Genomic DNA, 24,074 nt, shown 5'->3' on the forward strand with positions numbered 1-24,074 from the left:
ACTGTCTGCTACTTTGCGTTTTCAGTCTGTGGTAGATGTATTTTATGTCTCATTCAGATTTTTTAGTTATAATTAGCATGAAGGATGGGTTGTGGAGGGTTTATGCCACTATGGATCTGAAAATTGATCATTGAATGACAAAAAAGAAGTCAAAGAGCAATTTTTGTAGAATAGTGTGGGTTGAAATTTGATAGGCATGAGAGAGAAGAAGACTAGGAATTGGGGCAGTAAGTATAGACAGTATGAGTCTTTACCGTAAGGGGGAGTAAAGAGATAAATGTGAGTGGTAATGGGTAGGGAACATGGAGTCAAGAAAAGATTTTATAACTTTTCTTTCTTTAAAAAAATTATTATAGTGTTCCATAGGATTATTTAACCCAACATCATTTTGAATAGCTGAATAGTATTTCATTCTCTATACCAGAATTTGCTTCATTATTTTCTATACTTCATTATTATATTTAATTATAAGTGACACTATAATGCATAGCCTTGTCTATATATTTTCTTAAATATCTCTTATTTACTAAGGACAAATTCTCCAAGGTACAATTGTTGGGTCAGAGAGTATGATTTTCTTAAAAGGTATTTGTTGCTGCTGTGGATTAGTCCTATAAATTAGCCAGCAGTGTATATTAATTCGGAAATAGGATTGTTTTAAACAATGTGGAAACGTTATTCTTTCTGTCTCAGTGGCTCTTTACTTAAAAATTTGGAAGATGGTATTGCTTAGAAATATGTGGTCCTAGCTGCTCCGTAACTTAAATATTTGGAAGACTGAGTGTTCAGAAAAATTTCACTTGAACTCTTGACTATATTCCTAACAAAATGCTGTTAGTAGGTATGTAAAGTAAATTAATAGACTACATTAACTGCATATTGAACATGATTTTGGAGAGAACTGTCTTCATTGACTTTTTAACCTAATATAGTGTTTAAAACAATTAATCATTGTTCTTACCTGGCTACACCTGAAAATGAAGAGGACATTTACTCTTTAATTACATATTGTTATTTTTTTTAGGTGATTAGATCTGGACAAAAATTAAGGAAAAAGTCTACTGACACAGGCGAGAAACGTGGAGGCTGGTTTAGTGGGTTTTGGGGTAAGAAGGAATCTAAGAAAAAAGATGAAGAATCTTTGATTCCTGAAAGTAAGTTTTAGGTCAAGTAATTTACTGTATACTGATAAGACAGAACTATATATTATATTTTAGCCAGTTAGTTGAATTTTATTTCATAATACTTTTGAAATAAAAGTAGTTCAATGCAATAAACATAAAAGCAAATACATCAGACTGGCAATTTCTATACTTATTAAATTTAAACAAAACTTTGATTTTTTTGAAAAAAATTATTTGTGTGAAATTTAAAAAGTTGAAATTAGAAATAAAGACATTTAACTTTTCTAATTACTTTTAATATGGATATTTATTTATAATTAGAAGTTTCACTTAACTTTTAAAATACTTAAGGAATTCTAAAATCCTTATAGGAGACCTGAATTCCCTAAATGACATATCTTTGCTTTTTCTTTTTCTAAAAATAGCAAAGACATGATTTATTTTTTTAACTAGTCAAAGTCATATATTAGAGGAAATTACCTGGCTCCTTTTGCTTTAGGTTTTTCTATTGACTTTAAGGCACTTGTGTTTTTTTGTACTTATGAAACTGAAGCAATTGATTTCTTAAAATAATTATCTTTTCTTTTAGCTATTGATGACCTTATGACTCCAGATGAAAAAGATAAGCTCTTTACGGCTATTGGTTATAGTGAGAGCACCCACAACCTAACTTTACCTAAGCAGGTAATTATTTAGGTGATCTAAGAGGTTTTTTGTTTCATTTCACTGTATTACCTTGTATAAATTACTTGTATTATCAAATTAATTTTTGTGAGTGGTGTAAGGTAGGGTTTCAGTTTAATATCCAGTTTTTCTGCAGCCATTTATTAAAGATACTGTCTTTTCTCCATGAGTGTTCTTGGCTCCTTTGTGAAATATTGGTTGACTGTATATGCATGTTGTTTATTTCCGGATTCCTGATTCTGTTTCATTGGTCTGTGTTAGTGATTTTCAACCTTTTTCATCTCGTGGCACACATAAATTCTGCAGCACACCAAAAAATATATTTTGCCAGTCTGAAAAAAAATACAGATATAATTTTGATTCATTCATACCAGATTGCTAATGTTGTGTTAGCTATTGTCATTTTTTTTATTTGACATCTAAGGGAAAAGAGGTTAGTGCCCCTGACTGAATAGTCAGTTAGTGTATGTTTTAAATATTCACGTGGCACACCTGTTGAAAATTGATGGTCTGTGTGTCTGTTTTTACGCCAGGACTATACTCTTTAAATTATTATAATATAGCTTTGTAATGTAGTTAGAAATCAGGAAGTGTGATGCTTTGTTCTTCTCACTTAAAATTGCTTTGGCAATTGGGGTCTTTTGTGGTTCCATATAAATTTTAGGATTTTTTTTCATAAAAAATACCATTGGAGTTTTGATAGGAACTGCACTGAATCTATAGATTACTTTTGGTTGTATTGACATTTTAGCAATATTAATTCTTCCAATTCATAGCTTTACATTTATTTGTCTTCAACTTTTTTCATGAGGTTTTTGTGTGTGTGTGTGTGTGTGACAGAGACAGAGAGACAGAGAGAGGGACAGATAGAGACAGACAGGAAGGGAGAGAGATGAGAAGCATCAATTCATTGGGGCACATCTTAGTTGTTTGTTAATTGCTTTCTGATATGTGCCTGGACCAGGGGGCTACAGCAGAGCGAGTGACTTTTTGCTCAAGCCAGTGACCTTGGCTCAAGCTGGCAACCCTGCACTCAAGCTGGTGACCCCACGCTCAAACTGGCGACCTTGTGGTTTCGAACCTGGGTCCTCTGCGTACCAGTTCGATGCTCTATCCACTGTGCCTTTGCCTTGCCAGGCCTCATGAGTGTTTAATAATTTTTAGTGTACAGATCTTTTACCTCCTTGGTTAATTTATTTTTAAGTATTTTATTATTTTTGATACTACTGTAAATGGATTATTTTCTTCATTTTCCTGATAATTCATTTTTAGTGTATAGAAGCAATTTTTGTATATTGATTTTGTATTCTGTAACTTTACTGAATTTGTTCATTATTCCTAACATTTTTTTGGTGGAGTCTCTTATTTTCTACACATAAGGTTGTATTGTCTGCAAGCAGAGGAATTTTTACATTCTTTTTTTTTGAATGCCTTATTGCTCTGGTTAGAACTTCTTATACTATATTGAATAGAAGTGTTGAGAGTGGGCACCCTGGTCTCATTCCTGATCTTAGAGGCAGAGATTTCAGCCTTTTGCCATTGAGTTTAAGATGATATCTGTGGGCTTGTTAGATATGGCAGTTATTATCTGAGGTAGATTCCTTCTATACTCAATTTACTGAGAGAGTTTTTATCATGAATGGATATTGTATATATTTAGTCAAATGTTTTTTTTCAGCATCTATTGAGATGATCATGTGAATTTTATCTTTTATTCTGTTCATGTGATGTATCACATTTATTGATTTGCATACATTGAACTATCCTTGCATCCCAGAGATGAATCCCACTTAATTATGGTGTATGACCCTTTTAATGTGCTGCTAAATTCAGTTTGCTAGTATTTTGCTGAGAGATTTTACATCTGTATTCATCAGTGATACTGGTTTTTGTTTCTGCTACTATTCTTTTCTGGTTTTAGTGTCAGGGTGATGCTGGCCTTGTAAAATGAGTTTAGGAGTGTTCCCTTCAATTACATTTTTTAGAAGAGTGTGACAAGAATTAGAATAAATTCTTGAAATGTATGGTAGAATTCACCAGTGAATGCATCTGGTGGTGGGCTTTCCTTTGTTGGGAGGTTTTTGATTATTTGAATCTCCTTATTTATTAGTCTGTTCAGAATTTCTATTTCTTCATGATTCAGTCTTGGTAGAATATATGTTGCTAGGATTTATGTCTTTCTAAGTTTTCAAATTTGTTGGTGGATAGCTGTTCATAGTATTCTCTTGTAGTATCAGTTCTAATGTCTCCTCTTTCATTTTTAAGTTTTTTTTTTTCATTTTTCCGAAGCTGGAAATGGGGAGGCAGTCAGATAGACTCCCGCATGCGCCCGACCAGGATCCACTCGGCATGCCCACCAGGGGGCGATGCTCTGCCTCTCTGGGGCGTCGCTCTGTTGCATCCAGAGCCATTCTAGCACCTGAGGCAGAGGCCACAGAGCCATCCTCAGTGCCCGGGCCATCTTTGCTCCAATGGAGCCTTGGCTGTGGGAGGGGAAGAGAGAGAGAGGAAGGAGAGGGGGAGGGGTGGAGAAGCAGATGGGTGCTTCTCCTGTGTGCCCTGGCCGGGAATCGAACCTGGGACTCCTGCATGCCATGCTGACGCTCTACCGCTGAGCCAACCGGTTAGGGCCACATTTTTAAGTTTTATTTATATGTGTTTTCTCTTTTTATCTTAGTGTAGTCTCAATTTTGTTTACCTTTTCAAAGAACTAACTCTTGGTTTTGTTAATTTTTTTCTATTGTTTTCCTATTTTCTATTTCATTTATATCTTCTCTAATCTTTTTTATTACCTTTTTTCTTCTAACTGTAGTCTAAGTTTATTCTTTTACTAGTTTCCTGAGGTGTAAATTTAGGTTGTTTGTTTAAGATTTTTTTTTTCTTTTCTTTTTTTTTTTTTTTTTTCTTTTTTTTTTTATTCATTTTAAAGAGTGGGGAGAGAGAGAGAGAGAGAGAGAGAGAGAGAGAGAGAGAAGGGGGAGGAGCAGGAAGTATCAACTCCCATATGTGCCTTGACCAGGCAAGCCAGGGTTTTGAACCGGCAACCTCAGTGTTTCCAGGTTGACGCTTTATCCACTGCGCCACCACAGGTCAGGCAAGATTTTTTTTTTTCTTGATGTAGGTGTTTATTCCTATAAACCTCCCTGTTAGTACTGCTTTTGCTGTATCCCTTAAATTTTTGGTATGTTGTGTTTTCATTTTTGTTTGTCTTATATATTTTTTTTCTTTCTTGGTTTCTTTGATCCATTGGTTATTTGGGAGAGGATTGTTTAATTTCCATGTACTTGTGAACTTTGTAGCTTTCCTTCTGTTAGGATTTCTAGTTTCATTTTGTTGTAACTGGAGATAGATACTCAATGTAATTTATATTTTCTTGAATTTTCTGAGACTTGTTTCATGGCCTAATATGTGATATATTCTAGGAAATGTTCTGTGTGAGCTTGAGAAGAATGTTTATTCTGTTGATGTTGCATGGAATGTCCTGTGTATGTCTGTTAGGTACCTTTGGCCTACTATGCCATTGTTCAAATCTGCTGTTTCCTTATTGCTTCTCTGTCTGAATGATCTACTGGTTGTTTAGAGTGGGCTATGGAAGTCCCCAACTAATATTGTATTGCTATTTGTTTCTCCTTTTATTTTTTTGATTCTTACTTAAAATTTTTAAAATTTATTAGGGTGACATTGGTTAATAAAATCATGTAGGTTTCAGGTGTACAATTCTATGATACATCATCTGTAAATTGTATTGTGTGTTTACCACCTGAAATCAAGTCTCCTTCTGTCACCATTTATCCCCCATTTTCCCTCTTCTATCTGCCCCACCCCCCTTTCCCTCTGTTAATCACCTGTTAATCACCATACTGTTGTCTATGTCTATGATTTTTTTTGCTCAATTTCTTTTTCATCTAGCTTCCCAACCTCCTGCCCCGCCAACAGCTGTTAGTCTGTTCTCTGTATCTATGAGTCTGTTTCTATTTTGTTAGTTCATTTTGATCAGTAGATTCCACATAGAAGTGAAATCATATGGTATTTGTCTTTCTCTGACTAGCTTATTTTACTTAACTCTGCAGGTCCATTCATGCCGTCAAAATGTAAGATTTTCTTTTTGATGGCTGAGTAGTATTCCATTGTGTAAATGTACCACTGATTATTTTATCCACTCTTCTGCTAATATATACTTGTGCTGCTTCCAAATCCTAGCTGTTGTAAATAATGCTGGAATTAACATGGGGGTGCCTATATTCTTTCAAATCAGTGTTTCAGGTTTCTTTGGATATATTCCCAGAAGCTGGGTCATAGGCAGTTCCATTTTTAATTTTTTGAGGAAACACCATGCTGTTTTCCACAGTGGCTACGTCAGTCTGCATTTCCACTAATGGTGCATGAAGTTTCCCTTTTCTCCAAATCCTCACCAGTACTTGTTTTGTGATTTATTGATGATAGCCATTCAGACAGGTGTGAAGTGATATCATTGTGGTTTTAATTTGCTTCGCTGATGATTAGAGATGTTGAGCATCTTTTTATATGTCCAGTGACTATCTGTATTTCCTCTTTGGAGAGATGTCTGGTCCTTTGCCCACATTTGTTCTTTTGGTGTTGAGTTGAATAAATTCCTTATAAATTTTGAATATTAACTCCTTATCAGTTGTGTCATTGGCAAATATGTTCTCCCATTCAATGATGGTTTCCTTTGCTGTGCAAACACGTTTTAGTTTGATGTAGTCTGATTTATTTTTTCTCATTTCCATTGTCTGACGACGTATAGCAGAAAAAATATTGCTATGGAAAATTTCTGAGATTTTCCAGCCAATGTTTTCTTATAAGATTTTTATAGTTTTGAGTTTTACACTGAAGCCTTTAATTCATTTTAAGTTTATTCCTGTGTACTGCTTAGTTTTGTTAGTACCGGGGTCAGGAACCTATGGCTTGCGAGGCAGATGTGGCTCTTTTGATGGCTGCATCTGGCTCGCAGACAAATCTTTAATAAAAAAAATAATGTTAAAAATATAAAACATTCTCATGTATTACAATCCATTCATTTCCTACCACTCATGTTCATGGTTGTGAGTGGCTGGAGCAAATCACAGCTGTCCTCTGAGACAACACCAAATTTTTATTGGATAATGCATAACGTACACAGGTCGTTGTGAGGTCAGAAAGTAAACTTCCCTCCTTTTAATCAAGTAGTCAGCTAGCTAATTGCAGAAACCCTTTTGATGAAGAAGATGGCTAAAAGAAAAAAGGATGAGGAGTATTACACTTTTCAGCAGGAATGGACAGAGGAATTCGCCTTTGTGGAGAGAGCCGGTTCTGCAGTGTGTCTAATATGCAATGATAAAATTGCATCAATGAAACGGTCAAATATAAAGCCGCACTTCGACACACTCCATACTACATTTGCATAGAAATATCCAGCGGGGGACAGCAGGAAGAAAGCAGGTCAAGAGCTACTGTGCAGAGTGCAAGCTAGTCAGCAGCAACTCCGTGTATTGACCCAACAAGGTGACTGGAATTCGGCTAGCTTTGCAGGTGCTTTAGCAATTGTGAGAAACAGAAAGCCATTCACAGATGGGGAGTATGCCAAAACATTCATGCTTGATGTTGCCAATGAACTTTTTGATGGCTTTTCGGATAAAGACAAGATAATCAAACGAATAAAAGACATGCCTCTGTCAGCAAGAACTGTTCACGATAGTACCATCATGATGGCAAATCAAATTGAGGTAACACAAGTGAAGGACATAAATGCAGCACCATTCTTTTCTCTCGCTTTGGATAAGTCAACAGACGAAAGCCATTTATCCCAGTTCAGCGTGATTGCAAGGTATGCTGTCGGTGACACACTACGTGAAAGTCTTGCTGTTTTGCCTACGAAAGAGACAACAAGAGGGGAGGATTTATTCAAGTCTTTCACTGAGTTCGCTAAAGAAAAAAATCTACCTATGAATAAACTTATTTCAGTGTGTACTGATGTTGCTCCGTGCATGATGGGGAAAAACAAGAGTATTCGCAGAGCTTCTTCGTGAACATGAAAAGAGACCCATCCTAAGTTTTCACTGCACCCTACATCAGGAGGCGCTTTGCGCTCAGATGTGTGGCGAGCAGCTTGGTGAGGTGATGTTGCTAGTCATTTGGGTGGTCAACTTTATTGTTGCCCGAGCTTTAAATGATCACCAGTTTAAAACACTGTTGGATGAAGTTGGAAATAATTATCGTGGTCTGCTTCTGCACAGCAATGTGCATTGCTTGTCAAGCGGAAAGGTGCTCAGCCGTTTCACGGCTTGTCTGAGTGAAATATGGACTTTTCTTGAAATGAAAAACATCAAGGTTCCGTAGTTAGCTAACTCTGAGTGGCTCCTGAAGTTCTAATATCTCGTGGACATGACTGAACATCTGAACCAGCTCAATGTGAAAAGGCAAGGCGTTGGAAATACAGTCTTATCCCTTTAACAAGCAGTGTTTGCATTTGAAAACAAGCTGGAACTCTTCATTGCAGACATTGAAACAGGTTGTTTACCACACTTTGAAAAACTGGGAGAGTTTAAAGATGCATGCACAGCAAGTGACCCTGCTCAACATCTTGATCTCCAGCAGCTAGTGGGCTTCACATCTAATCTCCTGCAGTCATTTAAAGCGCTCTTTGGAGAATTTTGTGAGCGCTCGTCTTTTTAAGTTCATCACCCATCCACACGAGTGTGCAGTGTGCAGCGCTGACCTGAGTTACATCCCCAGTGTTTTTGTCAGAGATTTTGAGCTACAAGCTGCTTACCTGAAGGCCTCAGACATGTGGGTGAATAAGTTCAAGTCACTGAATGAAGATTTGGAAAGACTTGCACGACAGCAAGCAGAGTTGGAGAGTAAACACAAGTGGGGAGAAATGAAAAAACTTCAACCCGCGGACCAGCTGATTGTCAAAACTTAGAACACACTTCCTGTCACATACCACACACTGCAGCGTGTGAGTATTGCTGTACTGACAATGTTTGGCTCTATGTATGCATGTGAGCAGTCTTTCTCACATCTAAAGAATGTTAAGACCAACCTGCGATCACGTTTAATGGATGGAAGTCTCAATGCTTGCATGAAGCTTAGCCTCACCACGTATCAACCAGACTACAAAGCCATCAGCAAAACCATGCAGCACCAGAAGGCGCATTAATGTTAGTAAGAAGTACTTTATTCATCATTGGTTAGCAACAGCATAACAACATTATTAAAAAGAATTCAGAGACTTATTGTACTTTAAAAGTGTTTGTCTTACATAAAATGCACACATTTACTTGTATTTAGTGTTAAACATATTGTATGGCTCTCACGGAATTACATTTTAAAATATGTGGCATTCAAGGCTCTCTCAGCCAAAAAGGTTCCCGACCCTTGTGTTAGTATATATTTATGTACTCTAGGGTGCATCAAGTATTACAATTATTGTACCTTCTTGATGTACAGACCCCTTTATTATTATATAATGACTTTCTTTATGTCTTTGGACCATTTTTAACTTAAAGTCTGTTGTTTCTAAGTATAACTACCCCTGTTTTTATTGTTGTTGTTAGTGTTTGAAATACATTTTCCATCCCTCTTTCATACATAGTCTATGTGTTGCTCTAAAGCTAAAGTGAGTCTCTTATAGACAGCATATTGTAGGATTTTAATTTTTTAAAATCCATTCTTCTATTCTAGATGTTTTTGTTTGGAGAATTTATTCCTTTTACATTTATAATAATAATTTTTGATATATTTTGTTATATTATATATTGATAGGTAGGGACTTACTACTGCCATTTAGTTAATTGTTTTCTCACTATTTTGTAGATCTTTTGTTCTTTGCTTTCTCTCTTGCTGTCTTCCTGTGTGGTTTGATGAGAATCATCTCCCTGGTTCTCTGTCCTATTTTTGGTCTTGATTCCAATTTTTACATCAGGATTTTTTTCCCCCTCAATGTCTTATTAACTCTCTGAAGCAAGTGTTCTTTATAGTTTGTCTGGTTTTTGAGCCCAAGGATTGGTCTGAATTAGTTTGCTTTACTAAAAGCTGCTTAATTCTTTATGCCACAAAATATTAAGTTTTATTTTTATTACCTTTAAGAGAAATTAAATTTGGATTTTGTAAATGCCCTATTTACATAAGCAATTTGTATTGAATTTTCCAATATTCTTTTTTTACAGAAGGCATATTGATACAGAAACCTATCATGTCATTTTATAGATCACTATAAATCACATTTAAATGAGTAAATTTTTAAATAATGTAATAATTACATAAACGTCAATAATTTTCATTCATTCTTTTGTTTAGTATGTTGCTCATATAATGACACTGAAATTAGTAAGCACCTCTGTTACAATAAGAGAAAATAAAAATATTCCAGAAATACTAAAAATTCAGGTAATTGGCCTGGGCACCGAAGTATCTCAGCGACCAGGAGCACAAGCACTTAAGTAAGTTTAAAAAAATTTATTTTAATTTTTAATTATTGTTTGACCTTTGCCCTCCCCAAATATAATGTTATTTAATATTAAAAATAGATTAATAGTCCTCTAATTGGTGTGTATGTGTGTGTGTGAAGATAGTCATTTTATATTTGAATTTGTTTCGTTATAGAGTTATATAAGGAGCTCATCATTTATACTTGTCTTTATAAATGTTTCTGTATACTATTTTATTTATGGATCTGATACTGTGAAGGCTATAGGAACAGTAAAATTTTTTTTTCAAAAGTTTATGCTTGTCATTGATAAGAGGATATTCAAAAAGTAAATTTAAGATCTGTAAAGCATATTAGGGAGCTCACAGGTGAGAAGATACTGTGAAATTAAACTTGGCCTAGGAGGTGGACTGAGGCTGAAGCTAGCTGAATGGGAGGGCTAGAAGAAGCAGGGGTGGGGTAGGAGAATGTTCAGGGCGGCACGAAAGAGGGATGGGAGTCCTGTAAGTTACGTATCGCTTGTATTCATACCACAGTGATTGGAATTGCTCCAGTGTTCTGGAGTTGGCTAAAGTTAGATTTTTATGTAGATGACAAGGATAAAAACCAAACCAAAAGAAGAAAAAAAAGGAAAAGCCCACCTCAGACTATCAGGTTATTGAATGCTAGGCTAAAAAGTTTAAACTTTAACTCTGAGTAATGAGAATGGTACTCTCTTAGTAGAGTTTTTTTTTTTGAAGAGAAACGTGTATTTTAAACCATTATATTACAAAGGATTTTGATTATATCACTTCTTTTTTCCTCATTGGATTGTAGGGTGGTAGTAAAATTAGAACACTGGTATATAACAGGTCTGAGACAGCAGGATACTGTACCATCACTTGTGGCTTCAATCGGTGATACTGCATCATCCTTGCTTAAAATTGAATTTGAAACCAACCCAGAAAACAGTGCTGCTGACCAGAGTCTGGTTGTGCAGTCTCAGCCTGTGGAGGTCATCTATGATGCTGTAAGTGTAAAGAGAAAGTGGATCTTTATTAAACCCACCTTATACATTTGACATACGGCTTTCTTAATTTTCTTTCATATTTAACATTTATTTACTTAGCAGCTATGTGTACTAACACTTTTTTCTAATTTTAAAAGCAGCCAGTAATGTTTATTAGTTAATTTTTATTTTTTTATGTGCTACAGATTTTTCTATAGTGTATTTATCCATGCAATGTCAAATAAAAAAAAATCTAATCCACTATTTAAAAAGTCTATGTTTTTTGTGTCAACTACTCCCAAGCATTGCTTACTGACTTCTTACTCCAGTTTATTTTTGCTTATTCTCCTTTTACCCTCAATGTTGGGAACCAAATCAAAGAGTTTTAGAAGTAAATGAAAGAATTTTATATATTGTTCACATGGGAATAAAACATTGCCATTTTGATGCCGTTGAAAGTGCTGGCTCACATTCTGTATCTACAGCTTCATTTTTTATTCCGATGCTCAAACTCATCTCAAGCTAGTCAACAGGATGGGCTTGGTTCCCTACTCATCGTATCACTTGCGGGCTGGCCCCAATCTCGAAGGAGATACAGTAGGGCAGAATATCTTTGGATGTACCTTTTCAGTCCCTAGCCCAGCTGTTTAGAATTAAGACAAAACTTTAAAATTTATAATGTAAAAAGTACTGTTTTAAATTGTTTTACAGAAAACCATTAATGCAGTCGTTGAATTCTTTCAATCAAATAAGGGATTAGATCTTGAGCAAATAACATCAGCTACATTGATGAAGCTGGAAGAAATTAAAGAGAGAACAGCGACAGGTAAAGAATTTGCCTGTCTGCATAAGCATCAACCTAACCCTCAAATTTTGAGTAATCTGGCATAAGGATGCATGGGTTTGATTCCTGGTCAGGGTACACGAAAGAAGCGACCATCTGCTTCTCTCCTCCTCCCTTTCCCTCTTCTCTCCCTCTTTCCCTCCTGCAGCCTGTGGCTTGATTGGCTTGAGCGTGTCCCTGGGTGTTAAGGATAGCTTCTTTGGTGTGAGGGTGTCAGCCTCAGGGGCTAAAAGTAGCTTGATTGATTGAATCGTTGGCCCCAGATGGGGGTTGCCTGCTGGGTTCCTGTTGTCACATGTGGGAGTCTTATCTCCCATCCTCTCACTTAAAGAAATGAAAAATAAAAAAGTAAAAATATAAAGAAAGTAGTATGGATTGCTATTTTTCCCTCATTTTAAATTCAGGCTGTATTTTACAGTGGAATTGCATTGTGTGTGCATGGCTTACCCAAAGTCAAATATATGAGCTAGACTGGGTGAGAAAGGGAATAATGGGGCACAGATGATTCTGTCTTCCATTACCTTTAAGAACCTGCACCTTAGAGTGAGCTTGAGGTGGAAGACATCCCTCTGCCTCAGTTCTTAAGAAACTGTGTGATATATAAGATACATACTTTTGGCCTCTGATCTGAAGCTAACTACTTATCTGTTTGCTTAACTAAAGAAATAATGAATTATTCTATCTCCAGATAAAGTACTCTGTTGGGTTTACTGTACTGTGCGAAGATATGATTGTTTCCCATTAACTGTATACAAGTTCATTTTACATGCTGAATTGAAAATGTAGTATATGAGAATACTTTTCACAGAATATCATCCTTCATAATATTTTTCAAGTGATTTTCATTGTTAATTAATATGATTACCTATTTCAGCTGACTCTGATCTTTCATTCTTTTTCATTTTTTAGGACTTACACATATTATTGAAACTCGAAAAGTCCTTGATTTAAAGATAAATCTGAAGCCTTCTTATCTAATAGTCCCACAGACAGGCTTCTACCATAAAAAGTCAAATCTTCTTATTTTAGATTTTGGTACATTTCAGGTAGGTATATATGCATTTCTGTCTGCCTATTTTTGTTCAGCTTGGTACATGCCTATGTGATAGTTTGCTTTTTTTCCCCTCAGAATTTACTTAACCCTAGACTTATTTCTTCTTAATGTTTTGCCAAGCCAAGCTTAGATGGACTATTTTTATATACTTTATGGCTATTAAAAAAACAAAAACCCTAACATTTTTTGTAGTGGTAGATGATTTGACCTTGAGGACTGGATTACTGTTGTCCTTTTCTAATTGGAGAGAAGCACTCATAATTTTAAGCCTTCCTAGGTTTCCAGAGTTTAATTTCACAGTGTTACATGTTAATTTTATATTTTGACAGTGGAAATGATACACATGAATATTTGTTTGTTAAACCACTATCAGCAACTAGATAGTGTACGAGAACTTAAGTTTTTGTTTGGGTATTAGACTTCTTAGAAATCCCATTCTTTGAGAAAAAATGAAGATTAAAAAGTATATTTTGCTTATTTGGAAGATGGAAAAGGAAGTAGAGATTAGAGCTGAATTTCAATGGACTATTTATTCTAGGTATGTAGTGGGGAGAAGAAGGAATAAACTCTGCTATTGTGAAGAATTTAGTAGAGTTAGTAGGGGATCTGAGCCATAAGTGGTGATTACTCCTGAGAGCCAGGAAGAGTGGCATGTGTAGACAGGTTATTTGGAATAGATGGCTAGTTAGTGCAGAAATGCTGAATGATATATTACTCGAACATAATAGCGATATATGCTGAAGTATTATATTTTTAATAAAATATTTACAAATAATTATCAGAAAACTAAGGAAAATGTGAATTTATTAAGGGTTATGTTTTTGTTTTAGTTAGGTTTGAAGAAAAAACTGAAGTATGTTGATTTATGTCTTTTTCTGTTAAAAAATGAATTTTTTCCCTCCATTTTAGCTTAACAGTAAAGATCAAGGTTTGCAGAAGACTGGTAATTCATCTCTGGAGGAAATAATGGATAAGGCATATGACAAGTTTGATGTTGAAATAAAAAGTGTACAGTTACTCTTTGCAAGAGCAGGTAATATGTTGCTCAGTTTTTAGGATCTTGAAATTAAGTTGAGTAAGTTTGGTAAATATATGTATATGTGAGCATATATATCAACTCTAGTGACATTCTGAACACATAGCCTGTTGGTCGCTTAAGAAAACCAAACAGGAGTTCATCAGTGCAAATCCTTGTCACAGTTACAAATGGAGATAAAAAATTTGGCTATTCATTTTAGGGTACAGTATTTCGAACCATTTTAATCTGTTTTATGGTATAGTACTTTGTACCATTTTAATCTAAGTGTAGTCATTGACTTTATTTATTTATTTATTTATTTATTTATTTATTTATTTATTTATTTTTTTTGTAGTATGACTGTAAAACTGCCTAGAATACAAAATAGAAGTTGCTGTTGGCTCAGTTCCTCTGTACCAGTGTTTTGGGATGTCTCAATGTTGTTTTCCCTTGCTGCCTTTATTTTAAAATATTTTACTATTTTAATCTAGTCTCTATTTCAGTAGTATTAAGTCTTTTACATCTGTAGATATCTGAGAAGTATGGATATAGTCTTAAAACATAAAGGTAATTGACTTATTTTCTGAAAGCTGTGGTGTTTTCTTCTGCTTAAGTAAAGATTGTTAGTTCTCGCCCTCACCAGGTAGCTTAGTTGGCATGTTGTCCTGATATGCCAAGGTTGCGAGTTTGATCCACAGCCAGGGCATGTACGAGAATCAACCAATGAATGCATACATAAGTGGAACAACAATTTGGTGTTTCTTTCTTTCCTTTCCTTGCTTTCTCTCTTAAAAAAGACAGTCAATAAAAAAAGATTTCTGGTTCTCTATACTTTAGTTTCTAGAAGCAGTAAGTATTTGCTAAATATTCTTGAATATATCATTTTGTAGTAAGTCATTGAAGATAAGGACAACCTTTGTGTGTAGAACATATGCTTATAACATAATGTGATTTATTAAAATGTAAATATATACTGCTCTACTTGGTTTTTATGCTTTAGGAGCCTATTAATTCCTTAAAGGGAAGTACCTACATAGACAATTAAAATTGCCTTTTCTGTTGTATGTACTTAGTAGTGATTGCTTGAATTATAAGTGGTAAAAGATGTTCAGTAACTGCCATCAGTTAAGATACAGGTAGGATTCTGTTACTTATTGGAAAGTCTGTTTTAAGAAAAGTAATTATTAGACTATTTTGTGATGAAAACTTGGTAAAACATAGTTTTGCTTTAGAATTGAGCGCTAAATTAGTGTAATTGCACTTAGGAGTCACAGAAGCAACAGCGACTCTGATGTCTACTTTTGTAATCAAGCCAGTAAACTTCTGAGCTTTTCCTGTTGGCCTTAAAATGAAAGATGTTATATAAACATTCTCCAAATAAATAGTGTGAATTATTTTTATATCACAATCTTTAACTCCTGTCAATATGTATTCTAAAAGAAGTAAAAGTTAGTATACATTAAACATGTTTATTAACTACTTTTTAATAACTTAGATTATTTTTCTACAGAATATCTGATGATCTAAAATAGTTACTTAACAAAAAGTAGTCATTTAATTTTTAAAATTATTTTTTAAAGAGGAAAACTGGAAAAAGTGTCGGTTTCAGCATCCATCAACAATGCATATTTTACAACCCATGGATATTCATGTTGAGTTGGCCAAGGCAATGGTAGAAAAAGACATTAGAATGGCCAGGTAATGTATGAGTTTCCTTTATATTATACAATCAACAAGATGAAATATATCTGTATCAGTGTCTGGATTTTAACAAAGAAAAGCTAGATTTCTAGAGAACAGAAAAAAATGATTATAGCAGAAATACATTTTAAAGAAATTGTTTATTTGATTTATGTCACCTCTCTTTATATTCTGTAAAAGTTGGTTTTCCCTATTTTTGAATGGATTGAATCCAAGGTCCAATATCAGTGAAATAAAATCTTCAAAAAGTACTGGTTCTTTTGATTATGAACCCATATAAAATTTTGGGGATAATCTAAGAGGATGAAAAGTAGGAACTAAATTTCAAATTTAAGTAGATAATTATGAAATATATATGCTATTTTCTTAAAAACAGCCTTACTGCGTGCTGGGTGGATCCCGGTCAGGCGCATGCGAGAGTCTGTCTGACTGCCTCCCCGTTTCCAGCTTCAGAAAAATACAGCCACACACACAAAAAAACAGCCTTATTGAAGTGCATTGTTGACATTTAGTAAGCTGCATTTATTTAAAGTGTTCCATTTAGTAGTTTTTGCATTATTAGTATATCTATGAAACCATCACCACAATTATGATAATGAGCACATCCATCATCCCCCAAAGTCCTTGTGCTCCTTTGTATTTCCTTCTTCTCACCATACCTGCTCACTCCTCTCCTCTCCAGTCCTGGACAACTTGACCTGCTTTCTGAAACTACAGATTTGTTTACATTGTCTAGAATTTTATGTAGATAGAATCATTGTTTTTTGTTTTTTTTTCATTTAGCATGCTTAAATTGAGATTCACTCATGTTGTGTGTATCAATAGTTTGTTATCAGATGGATTTTAAACCAATTTGCATTACTGGATAAACCTCATTTGGTAATGATGTATTAACTCTTAAAATATTATTGAATTTGGTTTGTTGAAATTTTTTTATGATGTTTTATATCTTATTAGGGATATTGTTCTGTGCTTTTATTTACTTGTTTTGGTATCACAGTATCAGGATAATATTGGCCTCATGGAAAGAGTTTTCTGGAAGAAGGTGTGTAGAATTGGTATTTCTTTCAGTGAAGCCATCTGGACCTGGAATATTCTTTTTTTTGGGGGGTTAGCTAAAAATTCAACTTCAATTTCTTTAATAGATAATAGAGCTATTTAGAAGATTTTTGTGTGTGTGTGATTTTTGGTAGCTTGTTCTTTAAGGAAGGATTTTATTGTCATAAAAGTGTTCATAATATTTCCCTATTACCATTTTAATACATTTAGAATGTGTAGTGATGCTCTCTCTCCTGATACTAGTAATGTTTACCTTTTTTTTTTTTTTCCTGAAGCTGGAAACAGGGAGACAGTCAGACAGACTCCCACATGCACCCGACTGGGATCCACCTGGCACGCCCACCAGGGGGTGATGCTCTGCCCATCCGGGGCGTCGCTCTGTTGCAACCAGAGCCACTCTAGCGCCTGAGGCAGAGGCCATGGAGCCATCCCCAGCGCCCGGGCCATCTTTGCTCCAATGGAGCCTTGGCTGTGGGAGGGGAAGAGAGACAGAGAGGAAGGAGAGGGGGAGGGGTGGAGAAGCAGATGGGCGCTTCTCCTGTGTGCCCTGGCCGGGAATCAAACCCGGGACTTCTGCACGCCTGGCCAACGCTCTACCACTGAGCCAACTGGCCAGGGCTACCTTTTCTATTTTTTCCTGCTTAGTCTAGCTCAGTGGTTCTCAAACTTTTTGAAGTTGAGACACATTTAAAATCCTACAAATAATTGTAGGTGCACTATATACAAATTTCTGAGAAATATGTTACAATAATTAAGTCAAATATTAAAGAAAAAAATATAAAATCCAAGTGTGCTTTTATGGTAATTAAACAAAATAAATACAACAAAATTAAATTTATTCTGACATTAAAAAACATTTTGTTACATTTTTTGTTATGCTTTTTAGAATTTGTAAAAAAGAGGGGTTAAAAAATAAAAAAATGACAAAAATGTTATCTTTTTATATATATAGGTACATTCTTGGTAATATTTAGTAAAGTCGGCAGGGCCCGGCACAAATGTGTTAAGTTTTTTCATTCTTGTGTTTATGAGAAACATGAGCCTGATGTGTCCTAGCCATTTCTTCAATGTTTGGGCATATATCTGAAAGGCAAACTCTCATTTCCTCATCAATACATTGAAGAACTCCTCTCCTTTTTACTCTTAATTGTGTTGAGAGCACAAAACCTCCACCATACATATCATCTTAACTTTACACCAAACAAAGGATAGAAGAAACTTGCCTCCAGTTTTTCCGGGGAACATGGGGGGTAGTGTAAATAATCCAGCACCACAGCTTAACAGCCTTTTGCAACCTAATCAGGCAAGTGAGGTGGGGGGTTGAGCAGACTGTCAGCTTACAGCCAATTCCCTACACCTCTGTCCCCCAAAAATCTAAACTCCAAAAACCCTGTTGGTTTTTTGGTCCCTAACAGGCACATATTTCTCTGGAATACCATAGGGCACACCTGGAAATCTTCTAGGGTGCACCAGTGCACCAGTGCACACTTTGAGAACCACTGGTCTAGCTAGAGGTTTATCAGTTTTGTACATCTTCTGAAGGAATTGGCTTTTTAGTTTCAATTGTCTTCTCTATTGTGTTTTTGCTTTTTGTTTTATTGATTTCTATTCTCATGTTTCTTACTGCTTTTCTTTTTCCCTTCTTTTGGGTTTTATGGCTTTACTATCTTAGTTTCTTAAGGTAGACACTGAGACCATTGATTTGAGACCTTTTTTTCTTTCTTTTTTAAAAATATTTTAATTTTATTTTTTAAATTTAACATGGTTTCAAGTGTACTACTTAGTATAACATCCTCAACGCCCCACATTGTGCCCACATGCCGCATGCAAAGCCTCCATTTGTACTGAGACCTTCTTTTCTAATATAGGCATTTAGTGCAGTGCATAGTCTTTGAAATACTGTCTTGCTGAACTCGACAAATTTTTGAATCTCTTCAATGAGTAAGCTGAGGAATTTGTAGGACTTTCTCCATTTGTTTCCCATCTTTCAATTGTCCTTTGTTGACTGATGTTCATTCTCTTTGAAATCATTGTTTGATATATTTTTCACAGTGTTTTAGTTATTTTAGGTAAGAAAGTTGATCAACTCCCTCTGTTTGTGATACTTTTAGTTTTATGTAATATTTCAAAGATAATGAAGAAGCTTCTTATATTTTTATGCTGCCTTTCAATTTACAGAGTACTTTTGCAGAAAGTTCAGTCTTTTGAGGTAGGAACAGCCAATTTGACTCTGAGCATTAGTAGATTTGTGCATTGTACAGAAAAATCATTCTTTATTTAGTGGTTAGGTATCTGTCAGCTCAGGCTGTTTGCAGCTTAGTTGGGAAGTCAATGATAAACAACAACCTGAAAGGGCATTATGAACAGCAAACAGCTGCCACAATGGTTTTGAGACAGACAAACCTAGGCAGTTAGGTCGAGGGGAAGCAATAGTAACTGCCGAAAGTAAGCAACTGATGAAAAAGCACAATAGTGATTCTGTAGTGAGTAAAGCAGATATCTACGTGGAGCTTAAATTCTAATCAGAGGAGAAATAAAAGAAACAAGTATACACATTACATGGCAGATGCTGATAAGTGCTAGAAGGAGAAGCAAAGCAAGGCAAGGGAATAAAGAGTGATGGGCTAATAGTCTTTGATGCTTATAATGAGAAATCTTTGATATCAGAAATGCTGAAGTATATATAGTGTTTCAGATTTTAAAAAGTAGACAATTGTGTTTGAAAGTATTTTCATAAAGATTAGTTAAGAAGGGTTGGTTACTTAAGAAGTATGCATTTAAATTATCTGGAACTTGCCTTACACAGAACTTCCCATTCCTTGCCAGTATTGACTAAATGAGGTATTCATGTTATTAGATTAAAACATGTCCAGAGTAACTTTGACCTCAGAGTGCAGTTTCTTACCCAATTTCTTCTCCTCTCCCTAATATAGAGAAGCTGGACCCTAAAACCTTATTGTTGAATTGTATTTTTAGATTTAAAATATCAGGAGGTCTTCCTTTGATGCATGTGAGAATTTCTGACCAGAAGATGAAAAATGTGCTGTGTTTGATTAACAGTGTACCCTTGCCACAGAAATCATCTGCACAGTCTCCTGGGAGACAGGTAAACGGATATAATAAAAATGCTAAAAGCTCTTTACATTTATGATGAATACTTTTTTAGCTTTCTGTATGCTATTTATTTTTCAGTATTTCTTAGTGTCAGTTTCATTTATTTGGTGCACTTTTGAGGTTTAATATTATTGATCTGATACAAAACTGCATATGGCCTTGAATAAATGATGATTGGTATCCTATTTCCACTACTCTTTTAGAGTGGTGGGAGAAAGTCAGTTTTAGGGGACAAAAATACATAAATGAAAGGAAAAATGTCTTTCAAGTTTATGATGTGTTTTCAATAAAACTAGATATAGAAATCTTTATAATGTTGCAAAATAAAGTGATTGATACAAAATTTACATATATGTTAGACTTAAAATTTCTGGATCACTAATTGGAATTGATATTTACAACCTAAAATAAATGTTGGGATTTTCAGTTATTTTGAAATGAAATTTCAAAGAGCTAACTGATGCTTATACCATTTTCTAGGAATCTAGTAAAGATGCAGTTAGTATTGTAATAGATAGCAACTAAATGACACACAGTGATAGACTCATCTATTAGAGTTATACATTGTTCTGCTCTTATAACTGCATGTAGTAGTCTTAATTAGTAAATATTAACCAACCATTATTTAGTTGATTACATAATGTTCTTTGATGGAAGAGTTGTGTCTTATGTATATATCTGTCTTTCTATCCCTCCGTATCCTCTATTACTTTTTCAGTATTTGTCTAATTTATGTACATCTAATCCTGCTAAATTAGTATGTTAAAACATTTTGTATTATTTGCTAGGTATCCTCAATTCCTGTTATTTCAGATAGGACAAAAGACTTACTTGGTACATCACTGTTGCTTGATGGAGTGGAATCAGGTAAGGAAAGTAATATGTTCTTAGCAAACCAAGCCTATATTAGTATGTAGAGATAACTAAAGGAATTTTGAAAGTGTTATAGTAATTTACTGGTTTTAGTTCTTGTTGTGCTGTTAACCAACAGTGTTTGAGTCACTTTCCTTTTTTTATTATTATTATTGTTTTTAGTGAGAGACAGACAGATAGGGACAGACAGACAAGAAGGAAGATAGATGTGAAGCATCAGCTCGTGGTTGCTGCAGCACTTGAATTGTTCATTGATTGCTTTTTTTTTTATAATTTTATTTTTTTTAATGGGGTGACATCAATAAATCAGGATACATATATTCAAAGATAACAAGTCCAGGTTATCTTGTCGTTCAATTATGTTGCATACCCACCACCCAAAGTCAGATTGTCCTCTGTCACCTTCTATCTTGTTTTCTTTGTGCCCCTCCCCACCCCCTTTCCCTCTCCCATTCCCCCCTCCCCCCTGTAACCACCACACTCTTATCAATGTCTCTTAGTTTCACTATTACGTCCCACCTACGTATGGAATAATACAGTTCCTGGTTTTTTCTGATTTACTTATTTCGCTTCGTATCATGTTATCAAGATCCCACCATTTTGCTGTAAATGTTCCAATGTCATCATTTCTTATGGCTGAGTAGTATTCCATAGTGTATATGTGCCACATCTTCTTTATCCAGTCATCTATTGATGGGCTTTTTGGTTGTTTCCATGTCCTGGCCACTGTGAACAATGCTGCAATAAACATGGGGCTGCATGTGTCTTTACGTATCAATGTTTCTGAGTTTTGGGGATATATACCCAGTAGAGGGATTGCTGGGTCATAAGGTAGTTCTATTTGCAGTTTTTTGAGGAACTACCATACTTTCTTCCATAATGGTTGTACTACTTTACATTCCCACCAACAGTGTATGAGGGTTCCTTTTTCTCCACAGCCTCTCCAACATTTGCTATTACCTGTCTTGCTAATAACAGCTAATCGAACAGGTGTGAGGTGGTATCTCATTGCCGTTTTGATTTGCATTTCTCTAATAGCTAAAGAAGATGAGCATCTTTTCATATATCTGTTGGCCATTTGTATTTCTTCCTGGGAGAAGTGTCTGTTCATATCCTCTTCCCATTTTTTATTGGATTGTTTGTTTGTTTGTTGTTGAGTTTTATGAGTTCTTTGTATATTTTGGATATTAGGCCCTTATCTGAGCTGTTGTTTGAAAATATCATTTCCCATTTAGTTGGCTTTCTGTTTATTTTGTTATCAGTTTCTCTTGCTGAGCAAAAACTTCTTAGTCTGATGTAGTCCCATTCATTAATTTTTGCCTTCACTTCTCTTGCCTGTGGAGTCAAATTCATAAAATGCTCTTTAAAACCCAGGTCCATGAGTTGAGTACCTATGTCTTCTTCTATGTACTTAATTGTTTCAGGTCTTATGTTTAGATCTTTGATCCATTTTGATTTAATTTTTGTACAGGGGGAGAGACTGTAGTCCAGTTTCATTCTTTTGCATGTGGCTTTCCAGTTTTCCCAGCACCATTTATTGAAGAGGCTTTCTTTTCTCCATTGTGTGTTGTTGGCCCCTTTATCAAAAATTATTTGACTATATATATGTGGTTTTATTTCTGGGTTTTCTATTCTGTTCCATTGGTCTGAGTGTCTATTTTTCTGCCAATACCATGCTGTTTTGATTGTCGTGGCCCTATAATAGAGTTTGAAGTCAGGTATTGTAATGCCCCCAGCTTCATTCTTTTTCTTTAGGATTGCTTTGGCTATTCGGGGTTTTTTATAGTTCCATATAAATCTGATGATTTTTTGCTCTATTTCTTTAAAAAACGTCATTGGAAGTTTGATGGGAATTGCATTAAATTTGTATATTGCTTTGGGTAATATAGCCATCTTGATTATATTTATTCTTCCTAGCCAAGAACAAGGTATATTCTTCCATTTCATTATATCTTTTTCGATTTCCCTTAACAATGGTTTATAGTTTTCATTATAGAAGTCCTTTACATTCTTTGTTATGTTTATTCCTAAGTATTTTATTTTTTTTGTTGCAATCGTGAAGGGGATTATTCTTTTTGAGTTCATTCTCAGTTGTTTCATTGTTGGCATTTAGAAAGGCTCTTGACTTCTGTATGTTAATTTTGTATCCTGCGACCTTACTGTATTGGCTTATTGTTTCTAGTAGTCTTTTTGTGGATTCTTTGGGGTTTTTGATGTATAGGATCATATCATCTGCAAAAAGTGATACCTTTACTTCTTCTTTTCCGATATGGATGCCTTTTATTTCTTTGTCTTGTCTGATTGCTCTGGCTAGAACCTCTAGTACCACATTAAATAAGAGTGGAGAGAGTGGACAACCCTGTCTTGTTCCTGATTTAAGGGGGAAAGCCTTCAGTTTAGTGCCATTTAATATGATGTTAGCTGATGGTTTATCATATATGGCCTTTATCATGTTGAGATATTTTCCTTCTATACCCATTTTGTTGAGAGTCTTAAACATAAAATTGTGTTGTATTTTATCGAAAGCCTTTTCTGCGTCTATTGATAAGATCATGTGGTTTTTGTTCTTTGTTTTGTTGATATGGTGTATTATGTTAACCGTTTTACGTATGTTGAACCATCCTTGAGATTCTGGGATGAATCCCACTTGATCATGATGTATTATTTTTTTAATATGTTGTTGTTTTCGATTTGCTAGTATTTTGTTTAGTATTTTAGCATCTGTATTCATTAGAGATATTGGTCTGTAGTTTTCTTTTTTTGTGCCATCCTTGCCTGGTTTTGGTATGAGGGTTATGTTGGCCTCATAAAATGTGTTTGGAAGTATTGCTTCTTCTTCAATTTTTTGGAAGACTTTGTGTAGAATAGGAACCAAGTCTTCTTTGAATGTTTGATAAAATTCGCTGGTATAGCCGTCAGGGCCTGGACTTTTATTTTTGGGGAGGTTTTTAATGGTTTTTTCTATTTCTTCTCTACTGATAGGTCTGTTTAGGCTTTCTGCTTCTTCTTGACTCAGTCTAGGAAGGTTGTATTTTTCTAGGAATTTATCCATTTCTTCTAGGTTGTTGAATTTAGTGGCATAAAGTTTTTCATAGTATTCTACAATAATTCTTTGTATATCTACGGTGTCCATGGTGATTTCTCCGCTTTCATTTTGGATTTTGTTCATATGAGTTCTTTCTCTTTT

At 35.0% G+C, this 24,074-nt stretch overlaps 1 protein-coding gene across 4 annotated transcripts in view; it reads left to right on the forward strand.

Moving 5' to 3' along the window:
- VPS13C (vacuolar protein sorting 13 homolog C) overlaps positions 1–24,074 on the forward strand; it is a 223,006-nt gene that overhangs the window by 67,054 nt on the left and 131,878 nt on the right. For all 4 annotated transcript variants that reach the window (XM_066274748.1, XM_066274749.1, XM_066274750.1 and 1 more), the window contains 10 exons: positions 1,025–1,154; positions 1,714–1,808; positions 10,107–10,249; positions 11,053–11,245; positions 11,936–12,050; positions 12,978–13,114; positions 14,032–14,155; positions 15,721–15,838; positions 19,877–20,006; positions 20,803–20,881. In XM_066274748.1, the coding sequence (XP_066130845.1) occupies positions 1,025–1,154; positions 1,714–1,808; positions 10,107–10,249; positions 11,053–11,245; positions 11,936–12,050; positions 12,978–13,114; positions 14,032–14,155; positions 15,721–15,838; positions 19,877–20,006; positions 20,803–20,881 (1,264 nt within the window). The remainder of the gene's footprint in view (positions 1–1,024; positions 1,155–1,713; positions 1,809–10,106; positions 10,250–11,052; positions 11,246–11,935; positions 12,051–12,977; positions 13,115–14,031; positions 14,156–15,720; positions 15,839–19,876; positions 20,007–20,802; positions 20,882–24,074) is intronic.

This window comes from Saccopteryx bilineata, chromosome 4, assembly GCF_036850765.1.
Source record: "Saccopteryx bilineata isolate mSacBil1 chromosome 4, mSacBil1_pri_phased_curated, whole genome shotgun sequence".
Classification (NCBI taxonomy): domain Eukaryota; kingdom Metazoa; phylum Chordata; class Mammalia; order Chiroptera; family Emballonuridae; genus Saccopteryx; species Saccopteryx bilineata.